The sequence below is a fragment of the Bufo bufo genome, chromosome 2, assembly GCF_905171765.1.
Source record: "Bufo bufo chromosome 2, aBufBuf1.1, whole genome shotgun sequence".
Classification (NCBI taxonomy): Eukaryota; Metazoa; Chordata; class Amphibia; order Anura; family Bufonidae; genus Bufo; species Bufo bufo.
In genome coordinates this window covers 209,247,143-209,271,846 of record NC_053390.1, presented here as the reverse complement: position 1 = coordinate 209,271,846, position 24,704 = coordinate 209,247,143, and the positions used below count along the sequence as shown (strand labels likewise).

Genomic DNA, 24,704 nt, shown 5'->3' with positions numbered 1-24,704 from the left:
CTTGGCCCAGTCTTGACGTTTCAGCTTGTGTGTCTTGTTCAGTGGTGGTCATCTTTCAGCCTTTCTTACCTTGGCCATGTCTCTGAGTATTGCACACCTTGTGCTTTTGGGCACTCCAGTGATGTTGCAGCTCTGAAATATGGCCAAACTGGTGGCAAGTGGCATCTTGGCAGCTGCACGCTTGACTTTTCTCAGTTCATGGGCAGTTATTTTGCGCCTTGGTTTTTCCACACGCTTCTTGCGACCCTGTTGACTATTTTGAATGAAACGCTTGATTGTTCGATGATCACGCTTCAGAAGCTTAGCAATTTTAAGAGTGCTGCATCCCTCTGCAAGATATCTCACTATTTTTGACTTTTCTGAGCCTGTCAAGTCCTTCTTTTGACCCATTTTGCCAAAGGAAAGGAAGTTGCCTAATAATTATGCACACCTAATATAGGGTGTTGATGTCATTAGACCACACCCCTTCTCATTACAGAGATGCACATCACCTAATATGCTTAATTGGTAGTAGGCTTTCGAGCCTATACAGCTTGGAGTAAGACAACATGCATAAAGAGGATGATGTGGTCAAAATACTCATTTGCCTAATAATTCTGCACGCAGTGTAATGTACACTGATACCCCTTAGTTATATTACCCCGCCCTGTATATTTTAACCTGATACTCCTCAGTTATATTATATAACTGAGGGGTATCAGGGTACATTATACAGGGGGTAATATAACTAAGGGGTATCAGGGTACACTATACAGGGGTAATATAACTGAGGAGGGCTATCAAGGACATTATACAGGGGTAATATAAGTTCTATTACCTCTGTATAATGTCCCCTGATAGCCCTACTAAGTTATATTACCCCTGTATAATAATGTCCCCCGATACCCCTTAGTTATATTACCCCTGTATAATAATGTACACTGATACCCCTTAGTTATATTACCCCGCCCTGTATAATTTAACCTGATACCCCTCAGTTATATTATATAACTGAGGGGTATCAGGGTACATTATACAGGGGGTAATATAACTAAGGGGTATCTATCAGGGTACATTATACAGGGGTAATATAAGTGAGGAGGGCTATCAGGGACATAATACAGGGGTGAGGGGTAAGATAAGTTATATTACCCTTGTATAATGTCTGATAGTAGCCTAGCCCTCCTCAGTTATATTACCCCTCATGTACCCTGATACCCCTAGTTATATTACCCCCTGTATAATTTACCCTGATACCCCTCAGATATATTATATAACTGAGGGGTATCAGGGTAATACAGGGGACAACAGAGGATTCGTAGCACTGTGGGACAGGGGGGGTACATACTTCTTTTTTATATGCCCTCACCTCACCAGCTAGCAGGCGGCCAGGCGCGCAGGGTACTCAGAAGCAGCGTGACGTGACATGACGTCAACTCAGCCTGCGCCGCACAGCACGCACTCCCTCTCTGCCTCCACCGGGTCCGGGACTCCGCCCCCCTATTTGAATACTAGCCACCGCCCACCGGCAGCCCACAGCCAGGTATTGTAAATGAACTGACCGTGCGGCGGGCGGCGTCAGCCAGCAAAACAGACAGGGGAATCAGCTGGGGGCAGTGCGCACGGAGGCGATAAACCTATTAGGGTGTGCCCAGGCACACCCGGCACAGCTGAGTGAGCGGGCATTATAAAATTGTGAGCGGGGCCACAATAATTGCTGCGCGGCCGCCCACCCGCGCAGCTTAGAGGGAACACTGCCAGGCACCCAGGCAGAGGAGAGAGGTCCCGTAACAGAGAATCTGGCCTTATGTCAGCGCAGAATCTGTCTTCATGTCATAGCAGAGAATCAGGCTTCACGTCACCCACCACTGGAACAGGCCACTGTCACACATTTAGGCCCAGGCACCCAGGCAGAGGAGAGAGGTCCCGTAACAGAGAATCTGGCCTTATGTCAGCGCAGAATCTGTCTTCATGTCATAGCAGAGAATCAGGCTTCACGTCACCCATACACTGGAACAGGCCACTGTCACACATTTAGGCCCCGGCACCCAGACAGAGGAGAGCGGTCCCGTAACAGAGAATCTGGCCTTATGTCAGCGCAGAATCTGTCTTCATGTTATAGCAGAGAATCAGGCTTCACGTCACCCACCACTGGAACAGGCCACTGTCACACATTTAGGCCCAGGCAGCCAGGCAGAGGAGAGAGGTCCTGTAACAGAGAATCTGGCCTTATGTCAGCGCAGAATCTGTCTTCATGTCATAGCAGAGAATCAGGCTTCACGTCACCCACCACTGGAACAGGCCACTGTCACACATTTAGGCCCAGGCACCCAGACAGAGGAGAGAGGTCCCGTAACAGAGAATCTGGCCTTATGTCAGCGCAGAATCTGTATTCATGTCATAGCAGAGAATCAGGCTTCACGTCACCCACCACTGGAACAGGCCACTGTCACACATTTAGGCCCCGGCACCCAGACAGAGGAGAGCGGTCCCGTAACAGAGAATCTGGCCTTATGTCAGCGCAGAATCTGTCTTCATGTTATAGCAGAGAATCAGGCTTCACGTCACCCACCACTGGAACAGGCCACTGTCACACATTTAGGCCCTGCACCCAGGCAGAGGAGAGAGGTCCCGTAACAGAGAATCTGGCCTTATGTCAGCGCAGAATCTGTCTTCATGTCATAGCAGAGAATCAGGCTTCACGTCACCCACCACTGGAACAGGCCACTGTCACACATTTAGGCCCCGGCACCCAGACAGAGGAGAGCGGTCCCGTAACAGAGAATCTGGCCTTATGTCAGCGCAGAATCTGTATTCATGTCATAGCAGAGAATCAGGCTTCACGTCACCCACCACTGGAACAGGCCACTGTCACACATTTAGGCCCAGGCACCCAGGCAGAGGAGAGAGGTCCCGTAACAGAGAATCTGGCCTTATGTCAGTGCAGAATGTGTCTTCATGTCATAGCAGAGAATCAGGCTTCACGTCACCCACCACTGGAACAGGCCACTGTCACACATTTAGGCCCCGGCACCCAGGCAGAGGAGAGCGGTCCCGTAACAGAGAATCTGGCCTTATGTCAGCGCAGAATCTGTCTTCATGTCATAGCAGAGAATTAGGCTTCACGTCACCCACCACTGGAACAGGCCACTGTCACACATTTAGGCCCCGGCACCCAGACAGAGGAGAGCGGTCCCGTAACAGAGAATCTGGCCTTATGTCAGCGCAGAATCTGTCTTCATGTCATAGCAGAGAATCAGGCTTCACGTCACCCACCACTGGAACAGGCCACTGTCACACATTTAGGCCCAGGCACCCAGGCAGAGGAGAGAGGACCTGTAACAGAGAATCTGGCCTTATGTCAGCGCAGAATCTGTATTCATGTCATAGCAGAGAATCAAGCTTCACGTCACCCACCACTGGAACAGGCCACTGTCACACATTTAGGCCCCGGCACCCAGACAGAGGAGAGCGGTCCCGTAACAGAGAATCTGGCCTTATGTCAGCGCAGAATCTGTCTTCATGTTATAGCAGAGAATCAGGCTTCACGTCACCCACCACTGGAACAGGCCACTGTCACACATTTAGGCCCAGGCACCCAGGCAGAGGAGAGAGGTCCAGTAACAGAGAATCTGGCCTTATGTCAGCGCAAAATCTGTCTTAATGTCATAGCAGAGAATCAGGCTTCACGTCACCCACCACTGGAACAGGCCACTGTCACACATTTAGGCCCCGGCACCCAGACAGAGGAGAGCGGTCCCGTAACAGAGAATCTGGCCTTATGTCAGCGCAGAATCTGTATTCATGTCATAGCAGAGAATCAGGCTTCACGTCACCCACCACTGGAACAGGCCACTGTCACACATTTAGGCCCAGGCACCCAGGCAGAGGAGAGAGGTCCCGTAACAGAGAATCTGGCCTTATGTCAGCGCAGAATCTGTCTTCATGTCATAGCAGAGAATCAGGCTTCACGTCACCCACCACTGGAACAGGCCACTGTCACACATTTAGGCCCCGGAACCCAGACAGAGGAGAGCGGTCCCGTAACAGAGAATCTGGCCTTATGTCAGCGCAGAATCTGTATTCATGTCATAGCAGAGAATCAGGCTTCACGTCACCCACCACTGGAACAGGCCACTGTCACACATTTAGGCCCAGGCACCCAGGCAGAGGAGAGAGGTCCCGTAACAGAGAATCTGGCCTTATGTCAGCGCAGAATCTGTCTTCATGTCATAGCAGAGAATCAGGCTTCACGTCACCCACCACTGGAACAGGCCACTGTCACACATTTAGGCCCCGGCACCCAGACAGAGGAGAGCGGTCCCGTAACAGAGAATCTGGCCTTATGTCAGCGCAGAATCTGTCTTCATGTCATAGCAGAGAATCAGGCTTCACGTCACCCACCACTGGAACAGGCCACTGTCACACATTTAGGCCCAGGCACCCAGGCAGAGGAGAGAGGTCCCGTAACAGAGAATCTGGCCTTATGTCAGTGCAGAATGTGTCTTCATGTCATAGCAGAGAATCAGGCTTCACGTCACCCACCACTGGAACAGGCCACTGTCACACATTTAGGCCCAGGCACCCAGGCAGAGGAGAGAGGTCCCGTAACAGAGAATCTGGCCTTATGTCAGCGCAGAATCTGTCTTCATGTCATAGCAGAGAATTAGGCTTCACGTCACCCACCACTGGAACAGGCCACTGTCACACATTTAGGCCCCGGCACCCAGACAGAGGAGAGCGGTCCCGTAACAGAGAATCTGGCCTTATGTCAGCGCAGAATCTGTCTTCATGTCATAGCAGAGAATCAGGCTTCACGTCACCCACCACTGGAACAGGCCACTGTCACACATTTAGGCCCAGGCAGAGGAGAGAGGTCCCGTAACAGAGAATCTGGCCTTATGTCAGCGCAGAATCTGTATTCATGTCATAGCAGAGAATCAAGCTTCACGTCACCCACCACTGGAACAGGCCACTGTCACACATTTAGGCCCCGGCACCCAGACAGAGGAGAGCGGTCCCGTAACAGAGAATCTGGCCTTATGTCAGCGCAGAATGTGTCTTCATGTTATAGCAGAGAATCAGGCTTCACGTCACCCACCACTGGAACAGGCCACTGTCACACATTTAGGCCCAGGCACCCAGGCAGAGGAGAGAGGTCCCGTAACAGAGAATCTGGCCTTATGTCAGCGCAGAATCTGTCTTCATGTCATAGCAGAGAATTAGGCTTCACGTCACCCACCACTGGAACAGGCCACTGTCACACATTTAGGCCCCGGCACCCAGACAGAGGAGAGCGGTCCCGTAACAGAGAATCTGGCCTTATGTCAGCGCAGAATCTGTCTTCATGTCATAGCAGAGAATCAGGCTTCACGTCACCCACCACTGGAACAGGCCACTGTCACACATTTAGGCCCAGGCACCCAGGCAGAGGAGAGAGGTCCCGTAACAGAGAATCTGGCCTTATGTCAGCGCAGAATCTGTATTCATGTCATAGCAGAGAATCAAGCTTCACGTCACCCACCACTGGAACAGGCCACTGTCACACATTTAGGCCCCGGCACCCAGACAGAGGAGAGCGGTCCCGTAACAGAGAATCTGGCCTTATGTCAGCGCAGAATCTGTCTTCATATTATAGCAGAGAATCAGGCTTCACGTCACCCACCACTGGAACAGGCCACTGTCACACATTTAGGCCCAGGCACCCAGGCAGAGGAGAGAGGTCCAGTAACAGAGAATCTGGCCTTATGTCAGCGCAAAATCTGTCTTAATGTCATAGCAGAGAATCAGGCTTCACGTCACCCACCACTGGAACAGGCCACTGTCACACATTTAGGCCCCGGCACCCAGACAGAGGAGAGCGGTCCCGTAACAGAGAATCTGGCCTTATGTCAGCGCAGAATCTGTATTCATGTCATAGCAGAGAATCAGGCTTCACGTCACCCACCACTGGAACAGGCCACTGTCACACATTTAGGCCCAGGCACCCAGGCAGAGGAGAGAGGTCCCGTAACAGAGAATCTGGCCTTATGTCAGCGCAGAATCTGTATTCATGTTATAGCAGAGAATCAGGCTTCACGTCACCCACCACTGGAACAGGCCACTGTCACACATTTAGGCCCCGGCACCCAGACAGAGGAGAGCGGTCCCGTAACAGAGAATCTGGCCTTATGTCAGAGCAGAATCTGTCTTCATGTCATAGCAGAGAATCAGGCTTCACGTCACCCACCACTGGAACAGGCCACTGTCACACATTTAGGCCCAGGCACCCAGGCAGAGGAGAGAGGTCCCGTAACAGAGAATCTGGCCTTATGTCAGCGCAGAATCTGTATTCATGTCATAGCAGAGAATCAGGCTTCACGTCACCCACCACTGGAACAGACCACTGTCACACATTTAGGCCCCGGCACCCAGACAGAGGAGAGCGGTCCCGTAACAGAGAATCTGGCCTTATGTCAGCGCAGAATCTGTCTTCATGTCATAGCAGAGAATTAGGCTTCACGTCACCCACCACTGGAACAGGCCACTGTCACACATTTAGGCCCCGGCACCCAGACAGAGGAGAGCGGTCCCGTAACAGAGAATCTGGCCTTATGTCAGCGCAGAATCTGTCTTCATGTCATAGCAGAGAATCAGGCTTCACGTCACCCACCACTGGAACAGGCCACTGTCACACATTTAGGCCCAGGCACCCAGGCAGAGGAGAGAGGTCCCGTAACAGAGAATCTGGCCTTATGTCAGCGCAGAATCTGTATTCATGTCATAGCAGAGAATCAAGCTTCACGTCACCCACCACTGGAACAGGCCACTGTCACACATTTAGGCCCCGGCACCCAGACAGAGGAGAGCGGTCCCGTAACAGAGAATCTGGCCTTATGTCAGCGCAGAATCTGTCTTCATGTTATAGCAGAGAATCAGGCTTCACGTCACCCACCACTGGAACAGGCCACTGTCACACATTTAGGCCCAGGCACCCAGGCAGAGGAGAGAGGTCCAGTAACAGAGAATCTGGCCTTATGTCAGCGCAAAATCTGTCTTAATGTCATAGCAGAGAATCAGGCTTCACGTCACCCACCACTGGAACAGGCCACTGTCACACATTTAGGCCCCGGCACCCAGACAGAGGAGAGCGGTCCCGTAACAGAGAATCTGGCCTTATGTCAGCGCAAAATCTGTATTCATGTCATAGCAGAGAATCAGGCTTCACGTCACCCACCACTGGAACAGGCCACTGTCACACATTTAGGCCCAGGCACCCAGGCAGAGGAGAGAGGTCCCGTAACAGAGAATCTGGCCTTATGTCAGCGCAGAATCTGTATTCATGTCATAGCAGAGAATCAGGCTTCACGTCACCCACCACTGGAACAGGCCACTGTCACACATTTAGGCCCCGGCACCCAGACAGAGGAGAGCGGTCCCGTAACAGAGAATCTGGCCTTATGTCAGAGCAGAATCTGTCTTCATGTCATAGCAAAGAATCAGGCTTCACGTCACCCACCACTGGAACAGGCCACTGTCAAACATTTAGGCCCAGGCACCCAGGCAGAGGAGAGAGGTCCCGTAACAGAGAATCTGGCCTTATGTCAGCGCAGAATCTGTCTTCATGTCATAGCAGAGAATCAGGCTTCACGTCACCCACCACTGGAACAGGCCACTGTCACACATTTAGGCCCCGGCACCCAGACAGAGGAGAGGTTCATTCAACTTTGGGTTGCCCCGCAATATAATGGTAAAATGAAATTAAAAATAGTATTGAATGAGGAAGTGCCCTGGAGTAGAATAATATATTGTTAAGGGAAGGTACTGTAGTTAATATCTAATCTGCACAAGGGATGGACAGGTCCTGTGGGATCCATGCCTGGTTCATTTTTATGAACGTCAGCTTGTCCACATTGGCTGTAGACAGGCGGCTGCGTTTGTCTGTAATGACGCCCCCTGCCGTGCTGAATACACGTTCAGACAAAACGCTGGCCGCCGGGCAGGCCAGCACCTCCAAGGCATAAAAGGCTAGCTCTGGCCACGTGGACAATTTGGAGACCCAGAAGTTGAATGGGGCCGAACCATCAGTCAGTACGTGGAGGGGTGTGCACAGGTACTGTTCCACCATGTTAGTGAAATGTTGCCTCCTGCTAACACGTTCCGTATCAGGTGGTGGTGCAGTTAGCTGTGGCGTGGTGACAAAACTTTTCCACATCTCTGCCATGCTAACCCTGCCCTCAGAGGAGCTGGCCGTGACACAGCTGCGTTGGCGACCTCTTGCTCCTCCTCTGCCTTCGCCTTGGGCTTCCACTGGTTCCCCTGTGACATTTGGGAATGCTCTCAGTAGCGCGTCTACCAACGTGCGCTTGTAGTTGCGCATCTTCCTATCACGCTCCAGTGTGGGAAGTAAGGTGGGCACATTGTCTTTGTACCGGGGATCCAGCAGGGTGGCAACCCAGTAGTCCGCACACGTTAAAATGTGGGCAACTCTGCTGTCGTTGCGCAGGCACTGCAGCATGTAGTCGCTCATGTGTGCCAGGCTGCCCAGAGGTAAGGACAAGCTGTCCTCTGTGGGAGGCGTATCGTCATCGTCCTGTGTTTCCCCCCAGCCACGCACCAGTGATGGGCCCGAGCTGCTTTGGGTGCCACCCCGCTGTGAACATGCTTCATCCTCATCCTCCTCCACCTCCTCCTCATCCTCGTCCTCCTCGTCCTCCAGTAGTGGGCCCTGTCTGGCCACATTTGTACCTGGCCTCTGGTGTTGCAAAAAACCTCCCTCTGAGTCACTTCGAAGAGACTGGCCTGAAAGTGCTAAAAATGACCCCTCTTCCTCCTCTTCCTCCTGGGCCACCTCCTCTTCCATCATCGCCCTAAGTGTTTTCTCAAGGAGACATAGAAGTGGTATTGTAACGCTGATAACGGCGTCATCGCCACTGGCCATGTTGGTGGAGTACTCGAAACAGCGCAACAGGGCACACAGGTCTCGCATGGAGGCCCAGTCATTGGTGGTGAAGTGTGTCTGATCCGCAGTGCGACTGACCCGTGCGTGCTGCAGCTGAAACTCCACTATGGCCTGCTGCTGCTCGCACAGTCTGTCCAGCATATGCAAGGTGGAGTTCCACCTGGTGGGTACGTCGCATATGTGGCGGTGAGCGGGAAGGCCGAAGTTACGCTGTAGCGCAGACAGGCGAGCGGCGGCAGGGTGTGAACGTCGGAAGCGTGAACAGACGGCCCGCACTTTATGCAGCAGCTCTGACATGTCGGGGTAGTTGCGAATGAACTTCTGCACCACCAAATTCAGCACATGCGCCAGGCAAGGGATGTGCGTCAAACCGGCTAGTCCCAGAGCTGCAACGAGATTTCGCCCATTATCGCACACCACCAGGCCGGGCTTGAGGCTCACCGGCAGCAACCACTCGTCGGTCTGTTGTTCTATACCCCGCCACAACTCCTGTGCGGTGTGGGGCCTGTCCCCCAAACATATGAGTTTCAGAATGGCCTGCTGACGTTTACCCCGTGCTGTGCTGAAGTTGGTGGTGAAGGTGTGTGGCTGACTGGATGAGCAGGTGGAAGAAGAGGAGGAGGAAGCTGAGTAGGAGGAGGAGGAGACAGGAGGCAAAGAATGTTGCCCTGCGATCCTTGGCGGCGGAAGGATGTGCGCCAAACAGCTCTCCGCCTGGGGCCCAGCGCCACTACATTTACCCAGTGTGCAATTAGGGAGATATAGCGTCCCTGGCCGTGCTTACTGGTCCACGTATCTGTGGTTAGGTGGACCTTGCCACAGATGGCGTTGCGCAGTGCACACTTGATTTTATCGAACACTTGGTTGTGCAGGGAAGGCACGGCTCTCTTGGAGAAGTAGTGCCGGCTGGGAACAACATACTGTGGGACAGCAAGCGACATGAGCTGTTTGAAGCTGTGTGTGTCCACCAGCCTAAATGACAGCATTTCATAGGCCAGTAGTTTAGAAATGCTGGCATTCAGGGCCAGGGATCAAGGGTGGCTAGGTGGGAATTTACGCTTTCTCTCAAATGTTTGTGAGATGGAGAGCTGAACGCTGCCGTGTGACATGGTTGAGATGCTTGGTGACGCAGGTGGTGGTGTTGGTGGTACATCCCATGTTTGCTGTGCGGCAGGTGCCAACGTTCCTCCAGAGGCAGAGGAAGAGGCCGAGGCGGCGGCAGCAGCAGCAGAAGAGGCCGAGGCGGCGGCAGCAGCAGAAGAGGCCGAGGCGGCAGCAGCAGAAGAGGCAGCAGGGGGAGCCTGAGTGACTTCCTTGTTTTTAAGGTGTTTACTCCACTGCAGTTCATGCTTTGCATGCAGGTGCCTGGTCATGCAGGTTGTGCTAAGGTTCAGAACATTAATGCCTCGCTTCAGGCTCTGATGGCACAGCGTGCAAACCACTCGGGTCTTGTCGTCAGCACATTGTTTGAAGAAGTGCCATGCCAGGGAACTCCTTGAAGCTGCCTTTGGGGTGCTCGGTCCCAGATGGCGGCGGTCAGTAGCAGGCGGAGTCTCTTGGCGGCGGGTGTTCTGATTTTGCCCACTGTGACTGTATGTTTTTTAGCAGCCTTTAAACCCTGCAGCACATGCTAGGCTGAGTAGATGATGTACAGTTAGAGAGCCATGTGTTCTTCCTAAAATGGCTGCAAGACATGCTGTATTCCAGGTCACCCTGCTGCAATATCTTTGTAAATGATTTTCTCTTGTTCATTTTTCTGTATGCTTTGTTATATCCTGTAACATGTATGTGGGAATGTAATATAATGACTGCCTGTTATGATATAGGTGGGCTGGTGACCTGGCTGTATACCACATAGTGGCAGTGTTTCCCTGTTGTATTACAGGTATGTTGCTGTTATCTTCATATACTTGTTCAATGTAAAATCCACTATACGATCACTGTTTTATAATACAGGGAGTGCAGAATTATTAGGCAAGTTGTATTTTTGAGGATTAATTTTATTATTGAACAACAACCATGTTCTCAATGAACCCAAAAAACTCATTAATATCAAAGCTGAATATTTTTGGAAGTAGTTTTTAGTTTGTTTTTAGTTTTAGCTATTTCAGGGGGATATCTGTGTGTGCAGGTGACTATTACTGTGCATAATTATTAGGCAACTTAACAAAAAACAAATATATACCCATTTCAATTATTTATTTTTACCAGTGAAACCAATATAACATCTCAACATTCACAAATATACATTTCTGACATTCAAAAACAAAACAAAAACAAATCAGTGACCAATATAGCCACCTTTCTTTGCAAGGACACTCAAAAGCCTGCCATCCATGGATTCTGTCAGTGTTTTGATCTGTTCACCATCAACATTGCGTGCAGCAGCAACCACAGCCTCCCAGACACTGTTCAGAGAGGTGTACTGTTTTCCCTCCTTGTAAATCTCACATTTGATGATGGACCACAGGTTCTCAATGGGGTTCAGATCAGGTGAACAAGGAGGCCATGTCATTAGATTTTCTTCTTTTATACCCTTTCTTGCCAGCCACGCTGTGGAGTACTTGGACGCGTGTGATGGAGCATTGTCCTGCATGAAAATCATGTTTTTCTTGAAGGATGCAGACTTCTTTCTGTACCACTGCTTGAAGAAGGTGTCTTCCAGAAACTGGCAGTAGGACTGGGAGTTGAGCTTGACTCCATCCTCAACCCGAAAAGGCCCCACAAGCTCATCTTTGATGATACCAGCCCAAACCAGTACTCCACCTCCACCTTGCTGGCGTCTGAGTCGGACTGGAGCTCTCTGCCCTTTACCAATCCAGCCACGGGCCCATCCATCTGGCCCATCAAGACTCACTCTCATTTCATCAGTCCATAAAATCAGTCTTGAGATATTTCTTGGCCCAGTCTTGACGTTTCAGCTTGTGTGTCTTGTTCAGTGGTGGTCGTCTTTCAGCCTTTCTTAGTTTGGCCATGTCTCTGAGTATTGCACACCTTGTGCTTTTGGGCACTCCAGTGATGTTGCAGCTCTGAAATATGGCCAAACTGGTGGCAAGTGGCTTCTTGGCAGCTGCACGCTTGACTTTTCTCAGTTCATGGGCAGTTATTTTGCGCCTTGGTTTTTCCACACGCTTCTTGCGACCCTGTTGACTATTTTGAATGAAACGCTTGATTGTTCGATGATCACGCTTCAGAAGCTTTGCAATTTTAAGAGTGCTGCATCCCTCTGCAAGATATCTCACTATTTTTGACTTTTCTGAGCCTGTCAAGTCCTTCTTTTGACCCATTTTGCCAAAGGAAAGAAAGTTGCCTAATAATTATGCACACCTGATATAGGGTGTTGATGTCATTAGACCACACCCCTTCTCATTACAGAGATGCACATCACCTAATATGCTTAATTGGTAGTAGGCTTTCGAGCCTATACAGCTTGGAGTAAGACAACATGCATAAAGAGGATGATGTGGTCAAAATACTCATTTGCCTAATAATTCTGCACACAGTGTATATTTAGAGTGCAGACATTTACTGTGAAGGAGGTGGGCTGGTGACATGGCTGTATACCACATAGTGGCAGTGTTTCCCTGTTGTATTACAGGCTCCAGCCAAGTGCACTCCACCTCAATAAAGCTTTAAACCACAGAAGACCTGAGTGTCGTCCCTTAGAGTCCACTTAGAGTTTATGCCTGGAGGCGCTGGTGACCGAGTGAGTGTGAAAGCTGGAGGTGTCGCAGATGGTGCAAGGAAAAGAGGGTTACATTTGGTGCCGTGACTCGGATGTCATCATTCTTCTCAAAGTGACCAGTGAAGATACCTAAAGTCACCAGTGTGCGAGTTCTGAGGTGATTGTGCCACGGCGGAGCTGCTAGGCGGCAGATTGACCTTATTAGCGGTTTATATCCTCTCAGGAATAGAAGATGAGTGGACGAGCCCGCGGAAGAGCACGTGCCAGGGGGATGCCCAGCCAAGGACAGCCTGGACAGGAGCAAGAGGCTCAAGAACCTAGACGCATTGAAAGACCCCAGCAGTCACCAGCCGAGCCTTTGCTTGTGGGAAGAGGGCGCCAGAGAGGCCCGCCAGTAGTGGAGAGACCTCCGACTGATGTTCTGCAGCTTTCAGGACATATCCCTCGGAGAACGGGGTGGCCGCAGGCGTGACCTCCATGACCTTGGAGTGAACACCCGGCAGACCATTGAATAGAGATGTGAGGCCTGTTTTTTTTTGCGCTGTGTGACAGGTATAGGTTTAATCACAGAATCAGACTTCTATCTGCACGGTAGCGTGTGTCTTAGGTTTTTCTGAATGACACTATCAGTACCTTCAATGTAAGATATTCTTTTTGGGATAGATTTCAAGTAGGCCTCAAATACCAGAAACTAGTTATTTTGAGAATGGCAAATTTGGGAATGGTTTTTCAACCCAGAACAAAAAGTGTGCTTTTGCGGTCACTACAAATAACTTGACCAGCTAAAACAGTGCAGATTTGGTTGAATAGAGATGTGAGACCTGGTTTTTTTTGCGCTGTGTGACAGGTATAGGTTTAATCACAGAATCAGACTTCTATCAGCACGCTAGCGTGTGTCTTAGGTTTTTCTGAATGACACTATCAGTACCTTCAATGTAAGATATCCTTTTTGGGATAGATTTCAAGTAGGCCTCAAATACCAGAAACTAGTTATTTTGAGAATGGCAAATTTGGGAATGGTTTTTCAACCCAGAACAAAAAGTGTGCTTTTACGGTCACTACAAATAACTTGACCAGCTAAAACAGTGCAGATTTGGTTGAATAGAGATGTGAGGCCTGTTTTTTTTTGCGCTGTGTGACAGGTATAGGTTTAATCACAGAATCAGACTTCTATCTGCACGGTAGCGTGTGTCTTAGGTTTTTCTGAATGACACTATCAGTACCTTCAATGTAAGATATCCTTTTTGGGATAGATTTCAAGTAGGCCTCAAATACCAGAAACTAGTTATTTTGAGAATGGCAAATTTGGGAATGGTTTTTCAACCCAGAAAAAAAAGTGTGCTTTTACGGTCACTACAAATAACTTGACCAGCTAAAACAGTACAGATTTGGTTATATAGAGATGTGAGGCCTGTTATTTTTTCCGATGTGTGACAGGTATAGGTTTAATCACAGAATCAGACTTCTATCAGCACGCTAGCGTGTGTCTTAGGTTTTTCTGAATGACACTATCAGTACCTTCAATGTAAGATATTCTTTTTGGGATAGATTTCAAGTAGGCCTCAAATACCAGAAACTAGTTATTTTGAGAATGGCAAATTTGGGAATGGTTTTTCAACCCAGAACAAAAAGTGTGCTTTTACTGTCACTACAAATAACTTGACCAGCTAAAACAGTGCAGATTTGGTTGAATAGAGATGTGAGACCTGTTTTTTTTTGCGCTGTGTGACAGGTATAGGTTTAATCACAGAATCCGACTTCTATCAGCACGCTAGCGTGTGTCTTAGGTTTTTCTGAATGACACTATCAGTACCTTCAATGTAAGATATTCTTTTTGGGATAGATTTCAAGTAGGCCTCAAATACCAGAAACTAGTTATTTTGAGAATGGCAAATTTGGGAATGGTTTTTCAACCCAGAAAAAAAAGTGTGCTTTTACGGTCACTACAAATAACTTGACCAGCTAAAACAGTACAGATTTGGTTAAATAGAGATGTGAGGCCTGTTTTTTTTTGCGCTGTGTGACAGGTATAGGTTTAATCACAGAATCAGACTTCTATCTGCACGCTAGCGTGTGTCTTAGGTTTTTCTGAATGACACTATCAGCACCTTCAATGTAAGATATCGTTTTTGGGATAGATTTCAAGTAGGCCTCAAATACCAGAAACTAGTTATTTTGAGAATGGCAAATTTGGGAATAGTTTTTCAACCCAGAAAAAAAAGTGTGCTTTTACGGTCACTACAAATAACTTGACCAGCTAAAACAGTACAGATTTGGTTGAATAGAAATGTCTATTTTTTAGGCGCTGGGTGACAGGCTCAACTTGCCCCTGATGTAATATATGGCCAAAAAATAACCACACTGTTGATGGTTAAATGCACTTGGGTGACACAGGCTCAGCCTGCACCAGATGTAGTATATGGCCAAAAAATAATCAGTCTGTTAATGGTTAAATGCACTTGGGTGACACAGGCTCAGCCTGCAGCTGATGTAGTATATGGCCAAAAAATAACCAGACTGTTGATGGTTAAATGCACTTCGGTGACACAGGCTCAGCTTGCAGCTGATGTAGGATATAGCACAAAATAACCACACTATCGATGGTTAAATACACTTGGTGATAGCTTGTGCTGGCGCACCACAAGTCACAAAATGGCCGCCGATCACCCCAGAAAAAAAGTGATCTAAAAACGCTCTGGGCAGCCTCAAAAAAGTGAGCAAGTCAATAATAGCACTTCAATGATCCACAGCTGCAGATCGATCACAGAATGAAGTCTTTTGGAGGAGTTAATCTGCCTAATCTCGCCGTAACATCGCAGCTGCAACCTCTCCCTACACTGATCATAGCAGAGTGACGTGCGGCGCTACGTGACTCCAGCTTAAATAGAGGCTGGGTCACATGCTGCACTGGCCAATCACAGCCATGCCAATAGTAGGCATGGCTGTGATGGCCTCTTGGGCCAAGTAGTATGACGCTTGTTGATTGGCTGCTTTGCAGCCTTTCAAAAAGCGCCAAGAAAGCGCCGAACACCGAACCCGAACACGGACTTTTACGAAAATGTTCGGGTCCGTGTCACGGACACCCCAAAATTCGGTACGAACCCGAACTATACAGTTCGGGTTCGCTCATCCCTAGTGGTAACCCTTATCTAGCAGTGGGTGCATAAGGTCCCACACAAGTTTCCCGCTAACACCCAGAGTGGGGGGACATTCTGGGGGTTGAATACGGGAATCTCGCCCCTCGTACACACGAAACTTGTAAGTGTACCCTGAGCTACTCTCACAAAGTTTGTACAGCTTCACGCCATACGTCGCCCGCTTTGAGGGAACATACTGGCGGAAATTGAGTCTCCCCTTGAACGCAAGGAGAGACTCATCAACCGCGACCTCCCTTCCAGGTACATAGGCCTCTACAAATTTGGCCCCAAAGTGATCGATGACCAGCCTGATTTTGTATAGGCGGTCATAGGCAGGATCACCTCGGGGGAGACATGCTGCATTATCTGAATAATGCAGGCATTTCCGGATGGCCTAAGAGGACGTCCCCACTCCAGCAATGCCTGACACTAGGTTTCTTGACTAGGCCTATATTGTCATGGTCTCACCTGCTTGCTGCTCTCCTTCGTTTGACATGTGCTGGCGGCCATCTTGGTTTCTGGGTTTCTTGTAGCCTTCCACCCTGCGGCTCCTCCTTCCCCTGGGAGGAGCTGGATGCCTAGCTCATATATATAGGAGGTCTGTGGCTTCAGTTCCTTGCTTGGTCCTCTTGTGTTCACATGCTTCTAAGACTGCTGCTGCTTCTGGTTCCTGATCCTGGCTTCGTCTGACTACCCTGCTGGTTCCTGATCCTGGCTTCGTCTGACTACCCTTCTGGTTCCTGACCTCTGGCTTCGCTAAGACTCTGCTCGGTTTCACCATCCGTTTGGACTTTTGCTTTACAGCTTTATTTTCAATAAAGCCTTCTTATTTCCACTTATCTCTTGTTGTACGTCTGGTTCATGGTTCCGTGACATATATGCAGCACGAGGCCCCAAAATGTCCTCATCTCGGCTGCAATGACCGGCGTCCAGCCACCGGGCCTAGCCAAAAAGGAGCCCGGGTGTTGAGCAACGAACTGTTGGGCGTACAGGTTCGTCTGCTCCACCATTAGATTTACCAGTTGGTCACTGAAAAAATGACTAAAAAAGTCATATTCAGTGAAGCCCACTGTGGAAATCTGGATTCCTGGTTGGCCTACAAAATCAGGAATCACGGGCTCAAATCGCTCTGGGGTACACCAGACAAGTTCACCGGCAGGGGGCTCCGGTGGATTTAACTGGTGGGCCGGAAAACTAGTACGAGCCCCAGAGCTGCTCGTACTAGGGTGGGCCACAGGGTCCCTATAATGGCGATCCCCTTGCTCCGCCTGGCGGCGTCTCCACCGCCCTGGGAGCTCATCATCATCGTTAGATGATGAGGAGGACGCGGATGACAACAGGAAAGTGGGGTCATCCTTGTCCTCACTGGGACTCTCGGAGTCGGAGGCAAGCTGGGCGTATGCCTCCTCGGCCGAGAACATCCGGCGGGCAATAGGGGAGTGTGTGTCTGCGTGTGTGTGTGCGTGTAAATCTTTATTCAGTGTGCGTGTGTGTGTGGGCACGGGTGTTCGCGAACTCACCCTAAAACCTAACAGACAAAAAAAAAGACTAACTAAAAAAAGGGCAAAAAATGTGAAAAAAAATAAAAAAAATTCAAAACCGCTGATCAACCGTCCAAAGTTGATCAGCAGTGGGGTGTGCGATGCGCTAACAGTGGCCGGACGCTAAGCGTGCCGGCCACAGTCAGCTTAAGTACAAAAAAAAACAACTGCCTGCGCCCCAAACAAAGTTGTGGGGGGGGGGGAAGGGGGGCAAGCGGCAGCACCCCTGGGGGGTCTAGGGTCACACAGCTGTGCTGTGGACCCCAGACACCCTATTTAGGGTGATGCAATCAAAGTTTTTTTTTCCCACTAAGTTTCCCTTTTATATCCCTGCCTAGCCCAACCTTTCCCTAGCCTTTCCCTAATTACATGGCTGATCAGATGGGGGGTGCTGGGGCACAGATCGGGTGCTGGGGCACGGATGGGTGCTGGGGCACAGATGGGGTGATGCTGGCTGAGATCCGACACGTGCAGGCAGCTCTCCTCTCTCCTCTGCTCCCCGGACACAAAAGGAGGAGGAGAGAAGCGCTGCCAAGATTTGAACCTCACCTCTCAGGATCGCAGGATGGTGATTGGTGGTGTAATATCACACCACCGATTACCATCCTGTTCCAGGTTATCAGGTCCTCAGAGAACAAGGGGATACTAGTATAAAAGTTATCCACGTACAGGTGGTAACCCTTATTTAGCAGTGGGTGCATAAGGTCCCACACAAGTTTCCCGCTAACACCCAGAGTGGGGGCACATTCTCGGGGTTGAATACGGGAATCTCGCCCCTCGTACACACGAAACTTGTAAGTGTACCCTGAGGTACTCTCACAAAGTTTGTACAGCTTCACGCCATACGTCGCCCGCTTTGAGGGAACATACTGGCGGAAATTGAGTCTTCCCTTGAACGCAAGGAGAGACTCATCAACCGCGACATCCCTTCCAGGTACATAGGCCTCTACAAATTTGGCCCCCAAAGTGATCGATGACCGGCCTGATTTTGTACAGGCGGTCATAGGCAGGATCACCTCGGGGGGACATGCTGCATTATCTGAATAATGCAGGCATTTCCGGATGGCCTCAAACCGGGAGCGTGTCATGGCCGTACTGTAAAGTGGGGTCTGGTAGAGGACGTCCCCACTCCAGCAATACCTGACACTAGGTTTCTTGACTAGGACCATATGCAGCACGAGGCCCCAAAATGTCCTCATCTCGGCTGCACTGACCGGCGTCCAGCCACCGGGCCTAGCCAAAAAGGAGCCCAGGGGTTGTGCAACGAACTGTTGGGCGTACAGGTTCGTCTGCTCCACCATTAGATTTACCAGTTGGTCACTGAAAAAATGACAAAAAAAGTCATATTCAGTGAAGCCCACTGTGGAAATCTGGATTCCTGGTTGGCCTACAAAATCAGGATTCACGGGCTCAAATCGCTCTGGGGTACACCAGACAAGTTCACCGGCAGGGGGCTCCGGTGGATTTAACTGGTGGGCCGGAAAACTAGTACGAGCCCCAGAGCTGCTCGTACTAGGGTGGGCCATAGGGTCCCTATAATGGCGATCCCCTTGCTCTGCCTGGCGGCGTCTCCGCCGCCCTGGGAGCTCATCATCACCGTTAGATGATGAGGAGGACGCGGATGACAACAGGAAAGTGGGGTCATCCTTGTCCTCACTGGGACTCTCGGAGTCAGAGGCAAGCTGGGCGTATGCCTCCTCGGCGAAGAACATCCGGCGGGCCATAGGGGAGTGTGTGTCTGCGTGTGTGTGTGCGTGCATGTAAATCTTTATTCAGTGTGCGTGTAGGCACGGGTGTTCGCAAACTCACCCTAAAACCTAACAGACAAAAAAAAAAAAAAAAGGGCAAAAAATGTGAAAAAAAAATTCAAAACCGCTGATCAACCGTCTGAAGTTGATCAGCGGTGGGGTGTGCGATGCGGTAACAGTGGCCGGACGCTAAGCGTGCCGGCCACAGTCAGCGTAAGCACAAAAAAAAAAACTGCCTGCGCCCCAAACAAAGTTGTGGGGGGGGCAGGGGGGCAAGCGGCAGCACCCCTGGGTGGTCTAGGGTCACACAGCTGTGCTGTGGACCCCAGACACCCTATTTAGGGTGATGCAATCAAAGTTGTTTTTTTCCACTAACTTTCCCTTTTATATCCCTGCCTAGCCTAACCTTTCCCTAGCCTTTCCCTAATTACCTGGCTGATCAGATGGGGGGTGCTGGGGCACAGATCGGGTGCTGGGGCATGGATGGGTGCTGGGGCACAGATGGGGTGATGCTGGCTGAGATCCGACGCGTGCAGGCAGCTCTCCTCTCTCCTCTGCTCCCCGGACACAAAAGGAGGAGGAGAGAAGCGCTGCCAAGATTTGAACCTCACCTCTCAGGATCGCAGGATGGTGATTGGTGGTGTAATATCACACCATCAATTACCATCCTGTTCCAGGTTATCAGGTCCTCAGAGACCCGAATAACCCGGAAACGCAGCAAACCGCAGGTCTGAATTGACCTGCGGTTTGCTGCGATCGCCAACATGGGGGGGTCACAGGACCCCCCGGCGCATCTAGCTAAGGTGCCTGCTCAATGATTTGAGCAGGCACCGGCGGTGATCGGAACTATACATGACGTACCGGTATGTCATGTGTCCTGAAGAGGTGAAAGGGGTTGTCCGAGTTATGAAAAAAAATATATACAGCACTGTAAATCTGATGGTCAGCAATTTACAACTAAGCTAAGCACATTTTAGGCAAAAAAATAATAATGTATTTTCTAATTTCCCTTGTAATCTTCTGGCCCTTTGTTTACCTGCAATAACAACAATCTCTGAGGTTTTCCACATGAATATTTGTGCCCCTCCTCCTGCTCTGCAAAGGGAGCAAATAAAAGTGCTGCTCTGAGTGACATGTCTGACTGTTAGAATTTTTAGCAGCATGTTGTATGTGTAGGACTACAAGTCCCAGCTATACAATGACACTGCTCATACACACAGGATATTCCCTCTACCTGTTCTTGTGCAATGCTCTGCAGAACTCTTCCAGTCTGTCAGCTCTGTTGATGAGGAAGGAAGATCCTGTGTCTCTTCACTGCCTGCAGCTACTCCAGCAAATCCTCCAGTCCTGAGTGTGTGCTGCTGAAGGGGTAAAGTTTGCTGAAGAATCCAGGAAGAGGTCAGACAGCAGTGCAGGGGGAGTGGCCAGCACTGTGACGTCTGGTGTACAGACACAGATCAGCTCTCACAGGCTTGTGTACGAAACATCATCAGAGCAAGGAGAGAAGCTGACATCACAGGTCATGTGACCCTCAGTGAAATCTGAGAAAGGAGCCACTGCAGATGCAGTAAGTGTATTGTAAAGCTTTTACATTAGAAACATACAAAGGACAAAAAAATTACTTGGACAACCCCTTTAACCCCTTCCCACTTATGCATTTTGCACCTTAGTGACCAAGCTGTTTTTTTATTGTTTTCATTGTCGCATTCCAAATTGCTGTAACTTTTTTATTTGTACATCAATGTAGCCATACAAGGGCTTCTATTTTGCGGGTTACTCTGTAACCATGTGCTGTGCCAGAATTAGCTGAGCTAAGCAGGCTCCTGCCTATGCCTGCTTCACTAAGCTAAAAGCTGAATCCAGGACTCTTAGCTTAGCGAAGCATTATTAAAGTATATATATATATATATATATATATTATTATTATTATTATTATTATTATTATTATATTAATATAATATTATATATAATAAAGTATATAAAAAAATTATTATTAGGGCATTTAGGACAGTTTAGTTTAGTTACGCTTTAAACAACTTTTGATAGATCTCCCCCTTAGTTTTACTACTTTTTTCATTCTACAAATAGGCAAAAGAAAACTGCAATTCTGCCATTTTTATCTATTGATTTATTTATTTATGTTCACGCAGTTCTTCGTGAGGGATAAATTACATGATAATTGTATAGTGTGGGTTGCTACGAATGGGGAGATATCAAAGATGTGGAGGTGGTTTCATTTTTGCAACTTTTTATGCATTTTTTTCAATGAAATAGGGTGTATTTTATTTTTATAATTAAAAAAAAGGGAGTTTGTTACCAGCAACCTCCCTATTCAACAGTTTGCATAGACATATAGTTGGGGTTCAAAACGCTGGTTTTTTTACTTTTGTTGATCCGAGGTTGTGTTCACGAGTTGTGATAATTATATGAATTATAGTAAGAAAAAGTATTATAATTAAGATAATTTTTTATAATAATAAACGCAAATCAGGCCTTAGGTGCAATGAGGATGTCACCTTTGCTCTTGCTGCAATCAAGCAGCTCAAGCTTCACTCCTTTCTGTGGCCAGCTCCGACCTGGCTACTTTAATTAATGGTGTCAGGCTGTGGCCACAGAAATGAGTGGAGTTTGGGTGCAACAAGAGCAATGGTGACACCCTCATTGCACCAAAGGCCTAATTTGGTTAATAAGAATAAGTATCATAACTTGGGAAGGCAACCTCAGATCAACAAAAGAAAATCAGAGTTTTATTCAGGCGACCACAGTTATGCGTCTATGCAAACAGTGGGATAGGGAGGTCGCTGATGACAGATTCCCTTTAAATGAAACTTTATTTAACTTTTTATTTTTATTACTGCTTATTAGTCCCACAAAGAGACTTGGACATGCAATCCTTTAATTGCTTCAATAATACACTGTATTACTTATGTAATACGGGGTATTATACTGTCAGTGGGATACTGACAGGCACTATCAGGCTGTGCTCTGGGCCCCAGCTGCCATACAAAGATATCAGCACCCCAAGATTTCATTTGTGTGGTGCTGATGCATAACAGAGAAGCCCCCTCCCTCTGAAGCACTTAGATGCCATGGTCACTATTCAGCCTGATTTAGACGTTAGAGCAGGAGCCCAGCTGCTGAGCTCCTGCTCTCTGCTGCACGGAAGAACTGTGTTGTGCTTATTTCAGGCCACCATAAAAAGGTGGTATCCTAGAATAAGGCCTGGTACGTCTGAGAATACAAGGGCCCATTTGACTGTACTGTTGTCTATGACTTGTCACTCACTATATTGAAAGGTGCATCATGGAGACTATTTTTTTCTTTTTACAGGATGGTTCTTCATTTTTTGTAGTAACTAATATTGTAAAAACAGAAAATCAAAAACAAGGCATCTGTGCAGAGGTAAAGTAATCTTACTAATTCCACCTATTTGGTTTGGATGTTTTTTATGTAGAAAAATGGGAATTAAACTGGCTGTAACATCTTGGTCCTTCATGGGCCAAGGGGAGGGGGAGTTATGGAAATGTCCAAGTGTCCAATGCTACACTGTTTCCTTAATTTCCAAAGCAGTGAATGGGAGAAACTCAAACAGCATAGTACAGCAAGCTGCACTGTTTTTGTAGAGTCTGGTCACTCAGACATTTCGATAAGTCCATTCACCAAAGGTCGGCATTTACTGTGGTTATTTGCATCTCGACCATGAAAGTCCAAGGTAGAACAAGCCCTTTAGGGCTTTCTTGTCCAAAATTAACATAGAATCTACTTTGTTGTTTCCTGTTGATTGTGTAGACTGTACTTCATTAGAGTATAACATATTTTACCCCTTTCTCCTCCATTGGCTGAATCATTGCCCCATGTAATGGGGATTTAGGCCTTATTTATTGTATAAAGAAAACATATAGAAGTTTCTAATACACTGAACAAAAATATAAACGCAACATTTTCGGTTTTGCTTCTAAAAATATTGTTCACAAATCTGTCTAAATCTGTGTTAGTGAGCACTTCTCCTTTGCCGAGATAATCCAACCCACCTCACAGGTGTGGCATATCAAGGTGCTGATTAGACAGCATGAATATTGCACAGGTATGCCAGACTGCCCACAATAAAAGTCCACTCTGAAATGTGCAGTTTGATCACACAGCACAATGCCACAGATGTTGCCAAAGGCGTTTCAGATAATTTGGCAGTACATCCAACCGGCCTCACAACCGCAGACCACGTGTAACCACACCAGCCCAGGACCTCCACATCAAGCATGTTCACCCCCACGATCGTCTGAGACCAGCCACCTGGACAGCTGCAGCAACAATCGTTTTGCATAACCAAAGAATTTCTGCACAAACTGTCAGAAACCGTCTCAGGGAAGCTCATCTGCATGGTCGTCGTCCTCATCAGGGTCTGGACGACCTGACTGCCGTTTGTCGTCATAACCGACTTTAGTGGGCAAATTCTCACATTCGATGGCGTCTGGCACATTGGAGAGATGTTCTGTTCACGGATGAGTCCCGGTTTTCACTGTTCAGGGCAGATGGCAGACAGCGTATGTGGCGTCGTGTGGGTGAGCGGTTTGGTGACATCAACGTTGTGGATCGAGTGGCCCATGGTGGCGGTGGGGTTATGGTATGGGCAGGCGTATGTTATGGATAATGAACACAGGTGCATTTTATTGATGGCATTTTTAATGCAAAGAGATACCGTGACGAGACCCGCTGATTGTTGTGCCATTCATCCACGACCATCACCTCTTGTTGCAGCATGATCATGCATGGCCCCATATTGTAAGGATCTGTACACAATTCCTGGAAGCTGAAAACATCCCAGTTCTTGCATGGCCAGCATACTCACCGGACATGTCACCCACTGAGCATGTTTGGGATGCTCTGGATCGGCGTATACGACAGTGTGTTCCAGTTCCTGCCAATATTCTGTAACTTTGCAACTTTGCACTGCTATTGAAGAGGAGTGGACCAACTTTACACAGGCCACAACAATCTGATCAACTCTATGCAACGGAGATGTGTTGCACTGCATGAGGCAAATGGTGGCCACACGAGATACTGACTGGTGTTCTGACCCCCCCTCCCCAGTAAGGCAAAACTGTGCACATTTCAGAGTGGTCTTTTATTGTGGGCAGTCTAAGGCACACCTGTGCAATATTCATGTTGTCTAATCAGCACTTTGATATGCCATGCCTGTAAGGTGGGATGGATTATCTCGGCAAAGGAGAAGTGCTCACTAACACATTTAGACAGATTTATGAAGAATATTTGAGAGTAATGGGTCTTTTGTGTATGTAGAAAATGTTTCAGATATTTGAGTTCAGCTCATGCAAAATGGGAGCAAAACCGAAAGTGTTGCTCCCAAGGAAACAAGGAATAACTAAATTAAAAACAAAGGACGGAAGGTATGTAGAAGAGAATAAAGGGCTAGCCGACTACATTAATGAATACTTCTGTTCAGTTTTTACAAAAGAAAAAGGAGAAGGACCTCCACTAGAAAGGATGACTAATAAATCATTTGATGCATGTATCTTTACAGAGGAAGATGTTCTAAGTTTGCTGTCTACGGTGAAGACAAATAAGTCACAGGGGCCTGATGAGATACACCCAAAATTATTAAAAGAGCTTAGTGGTGAGCTGGCAAAACCGTTAACAGATTTATTTAACCAATCA

The 24,704-nt window shown here is 48.4% G+C and overlaps 1 protein-coding gene across 2 annotated transcripts in view; it reads left to right on the top strand.

The window, feature by feature from the left end:
- The window catches only part of P2RX7 (purinergic receptor P2X 7), a 319,484-nt gene that overhangs the window by 88,852 nt on the left and 205,928 nt on the right, over positions 1 to 24,704 (top strand). For both annotated transcript variants that reach the window (XM_040416069.1, XM_040416068.1), the window contains one exon: positions 22,362 to 22,433. In XM_040416069.1, the coding sequence (XP_040272003.1) occupies positions 22,362 to 22,433 (72 nt within the window). The remainder of the gene's footprint in view (positions 1 to 22,361; positions 22,434 to 24,704) is intronic.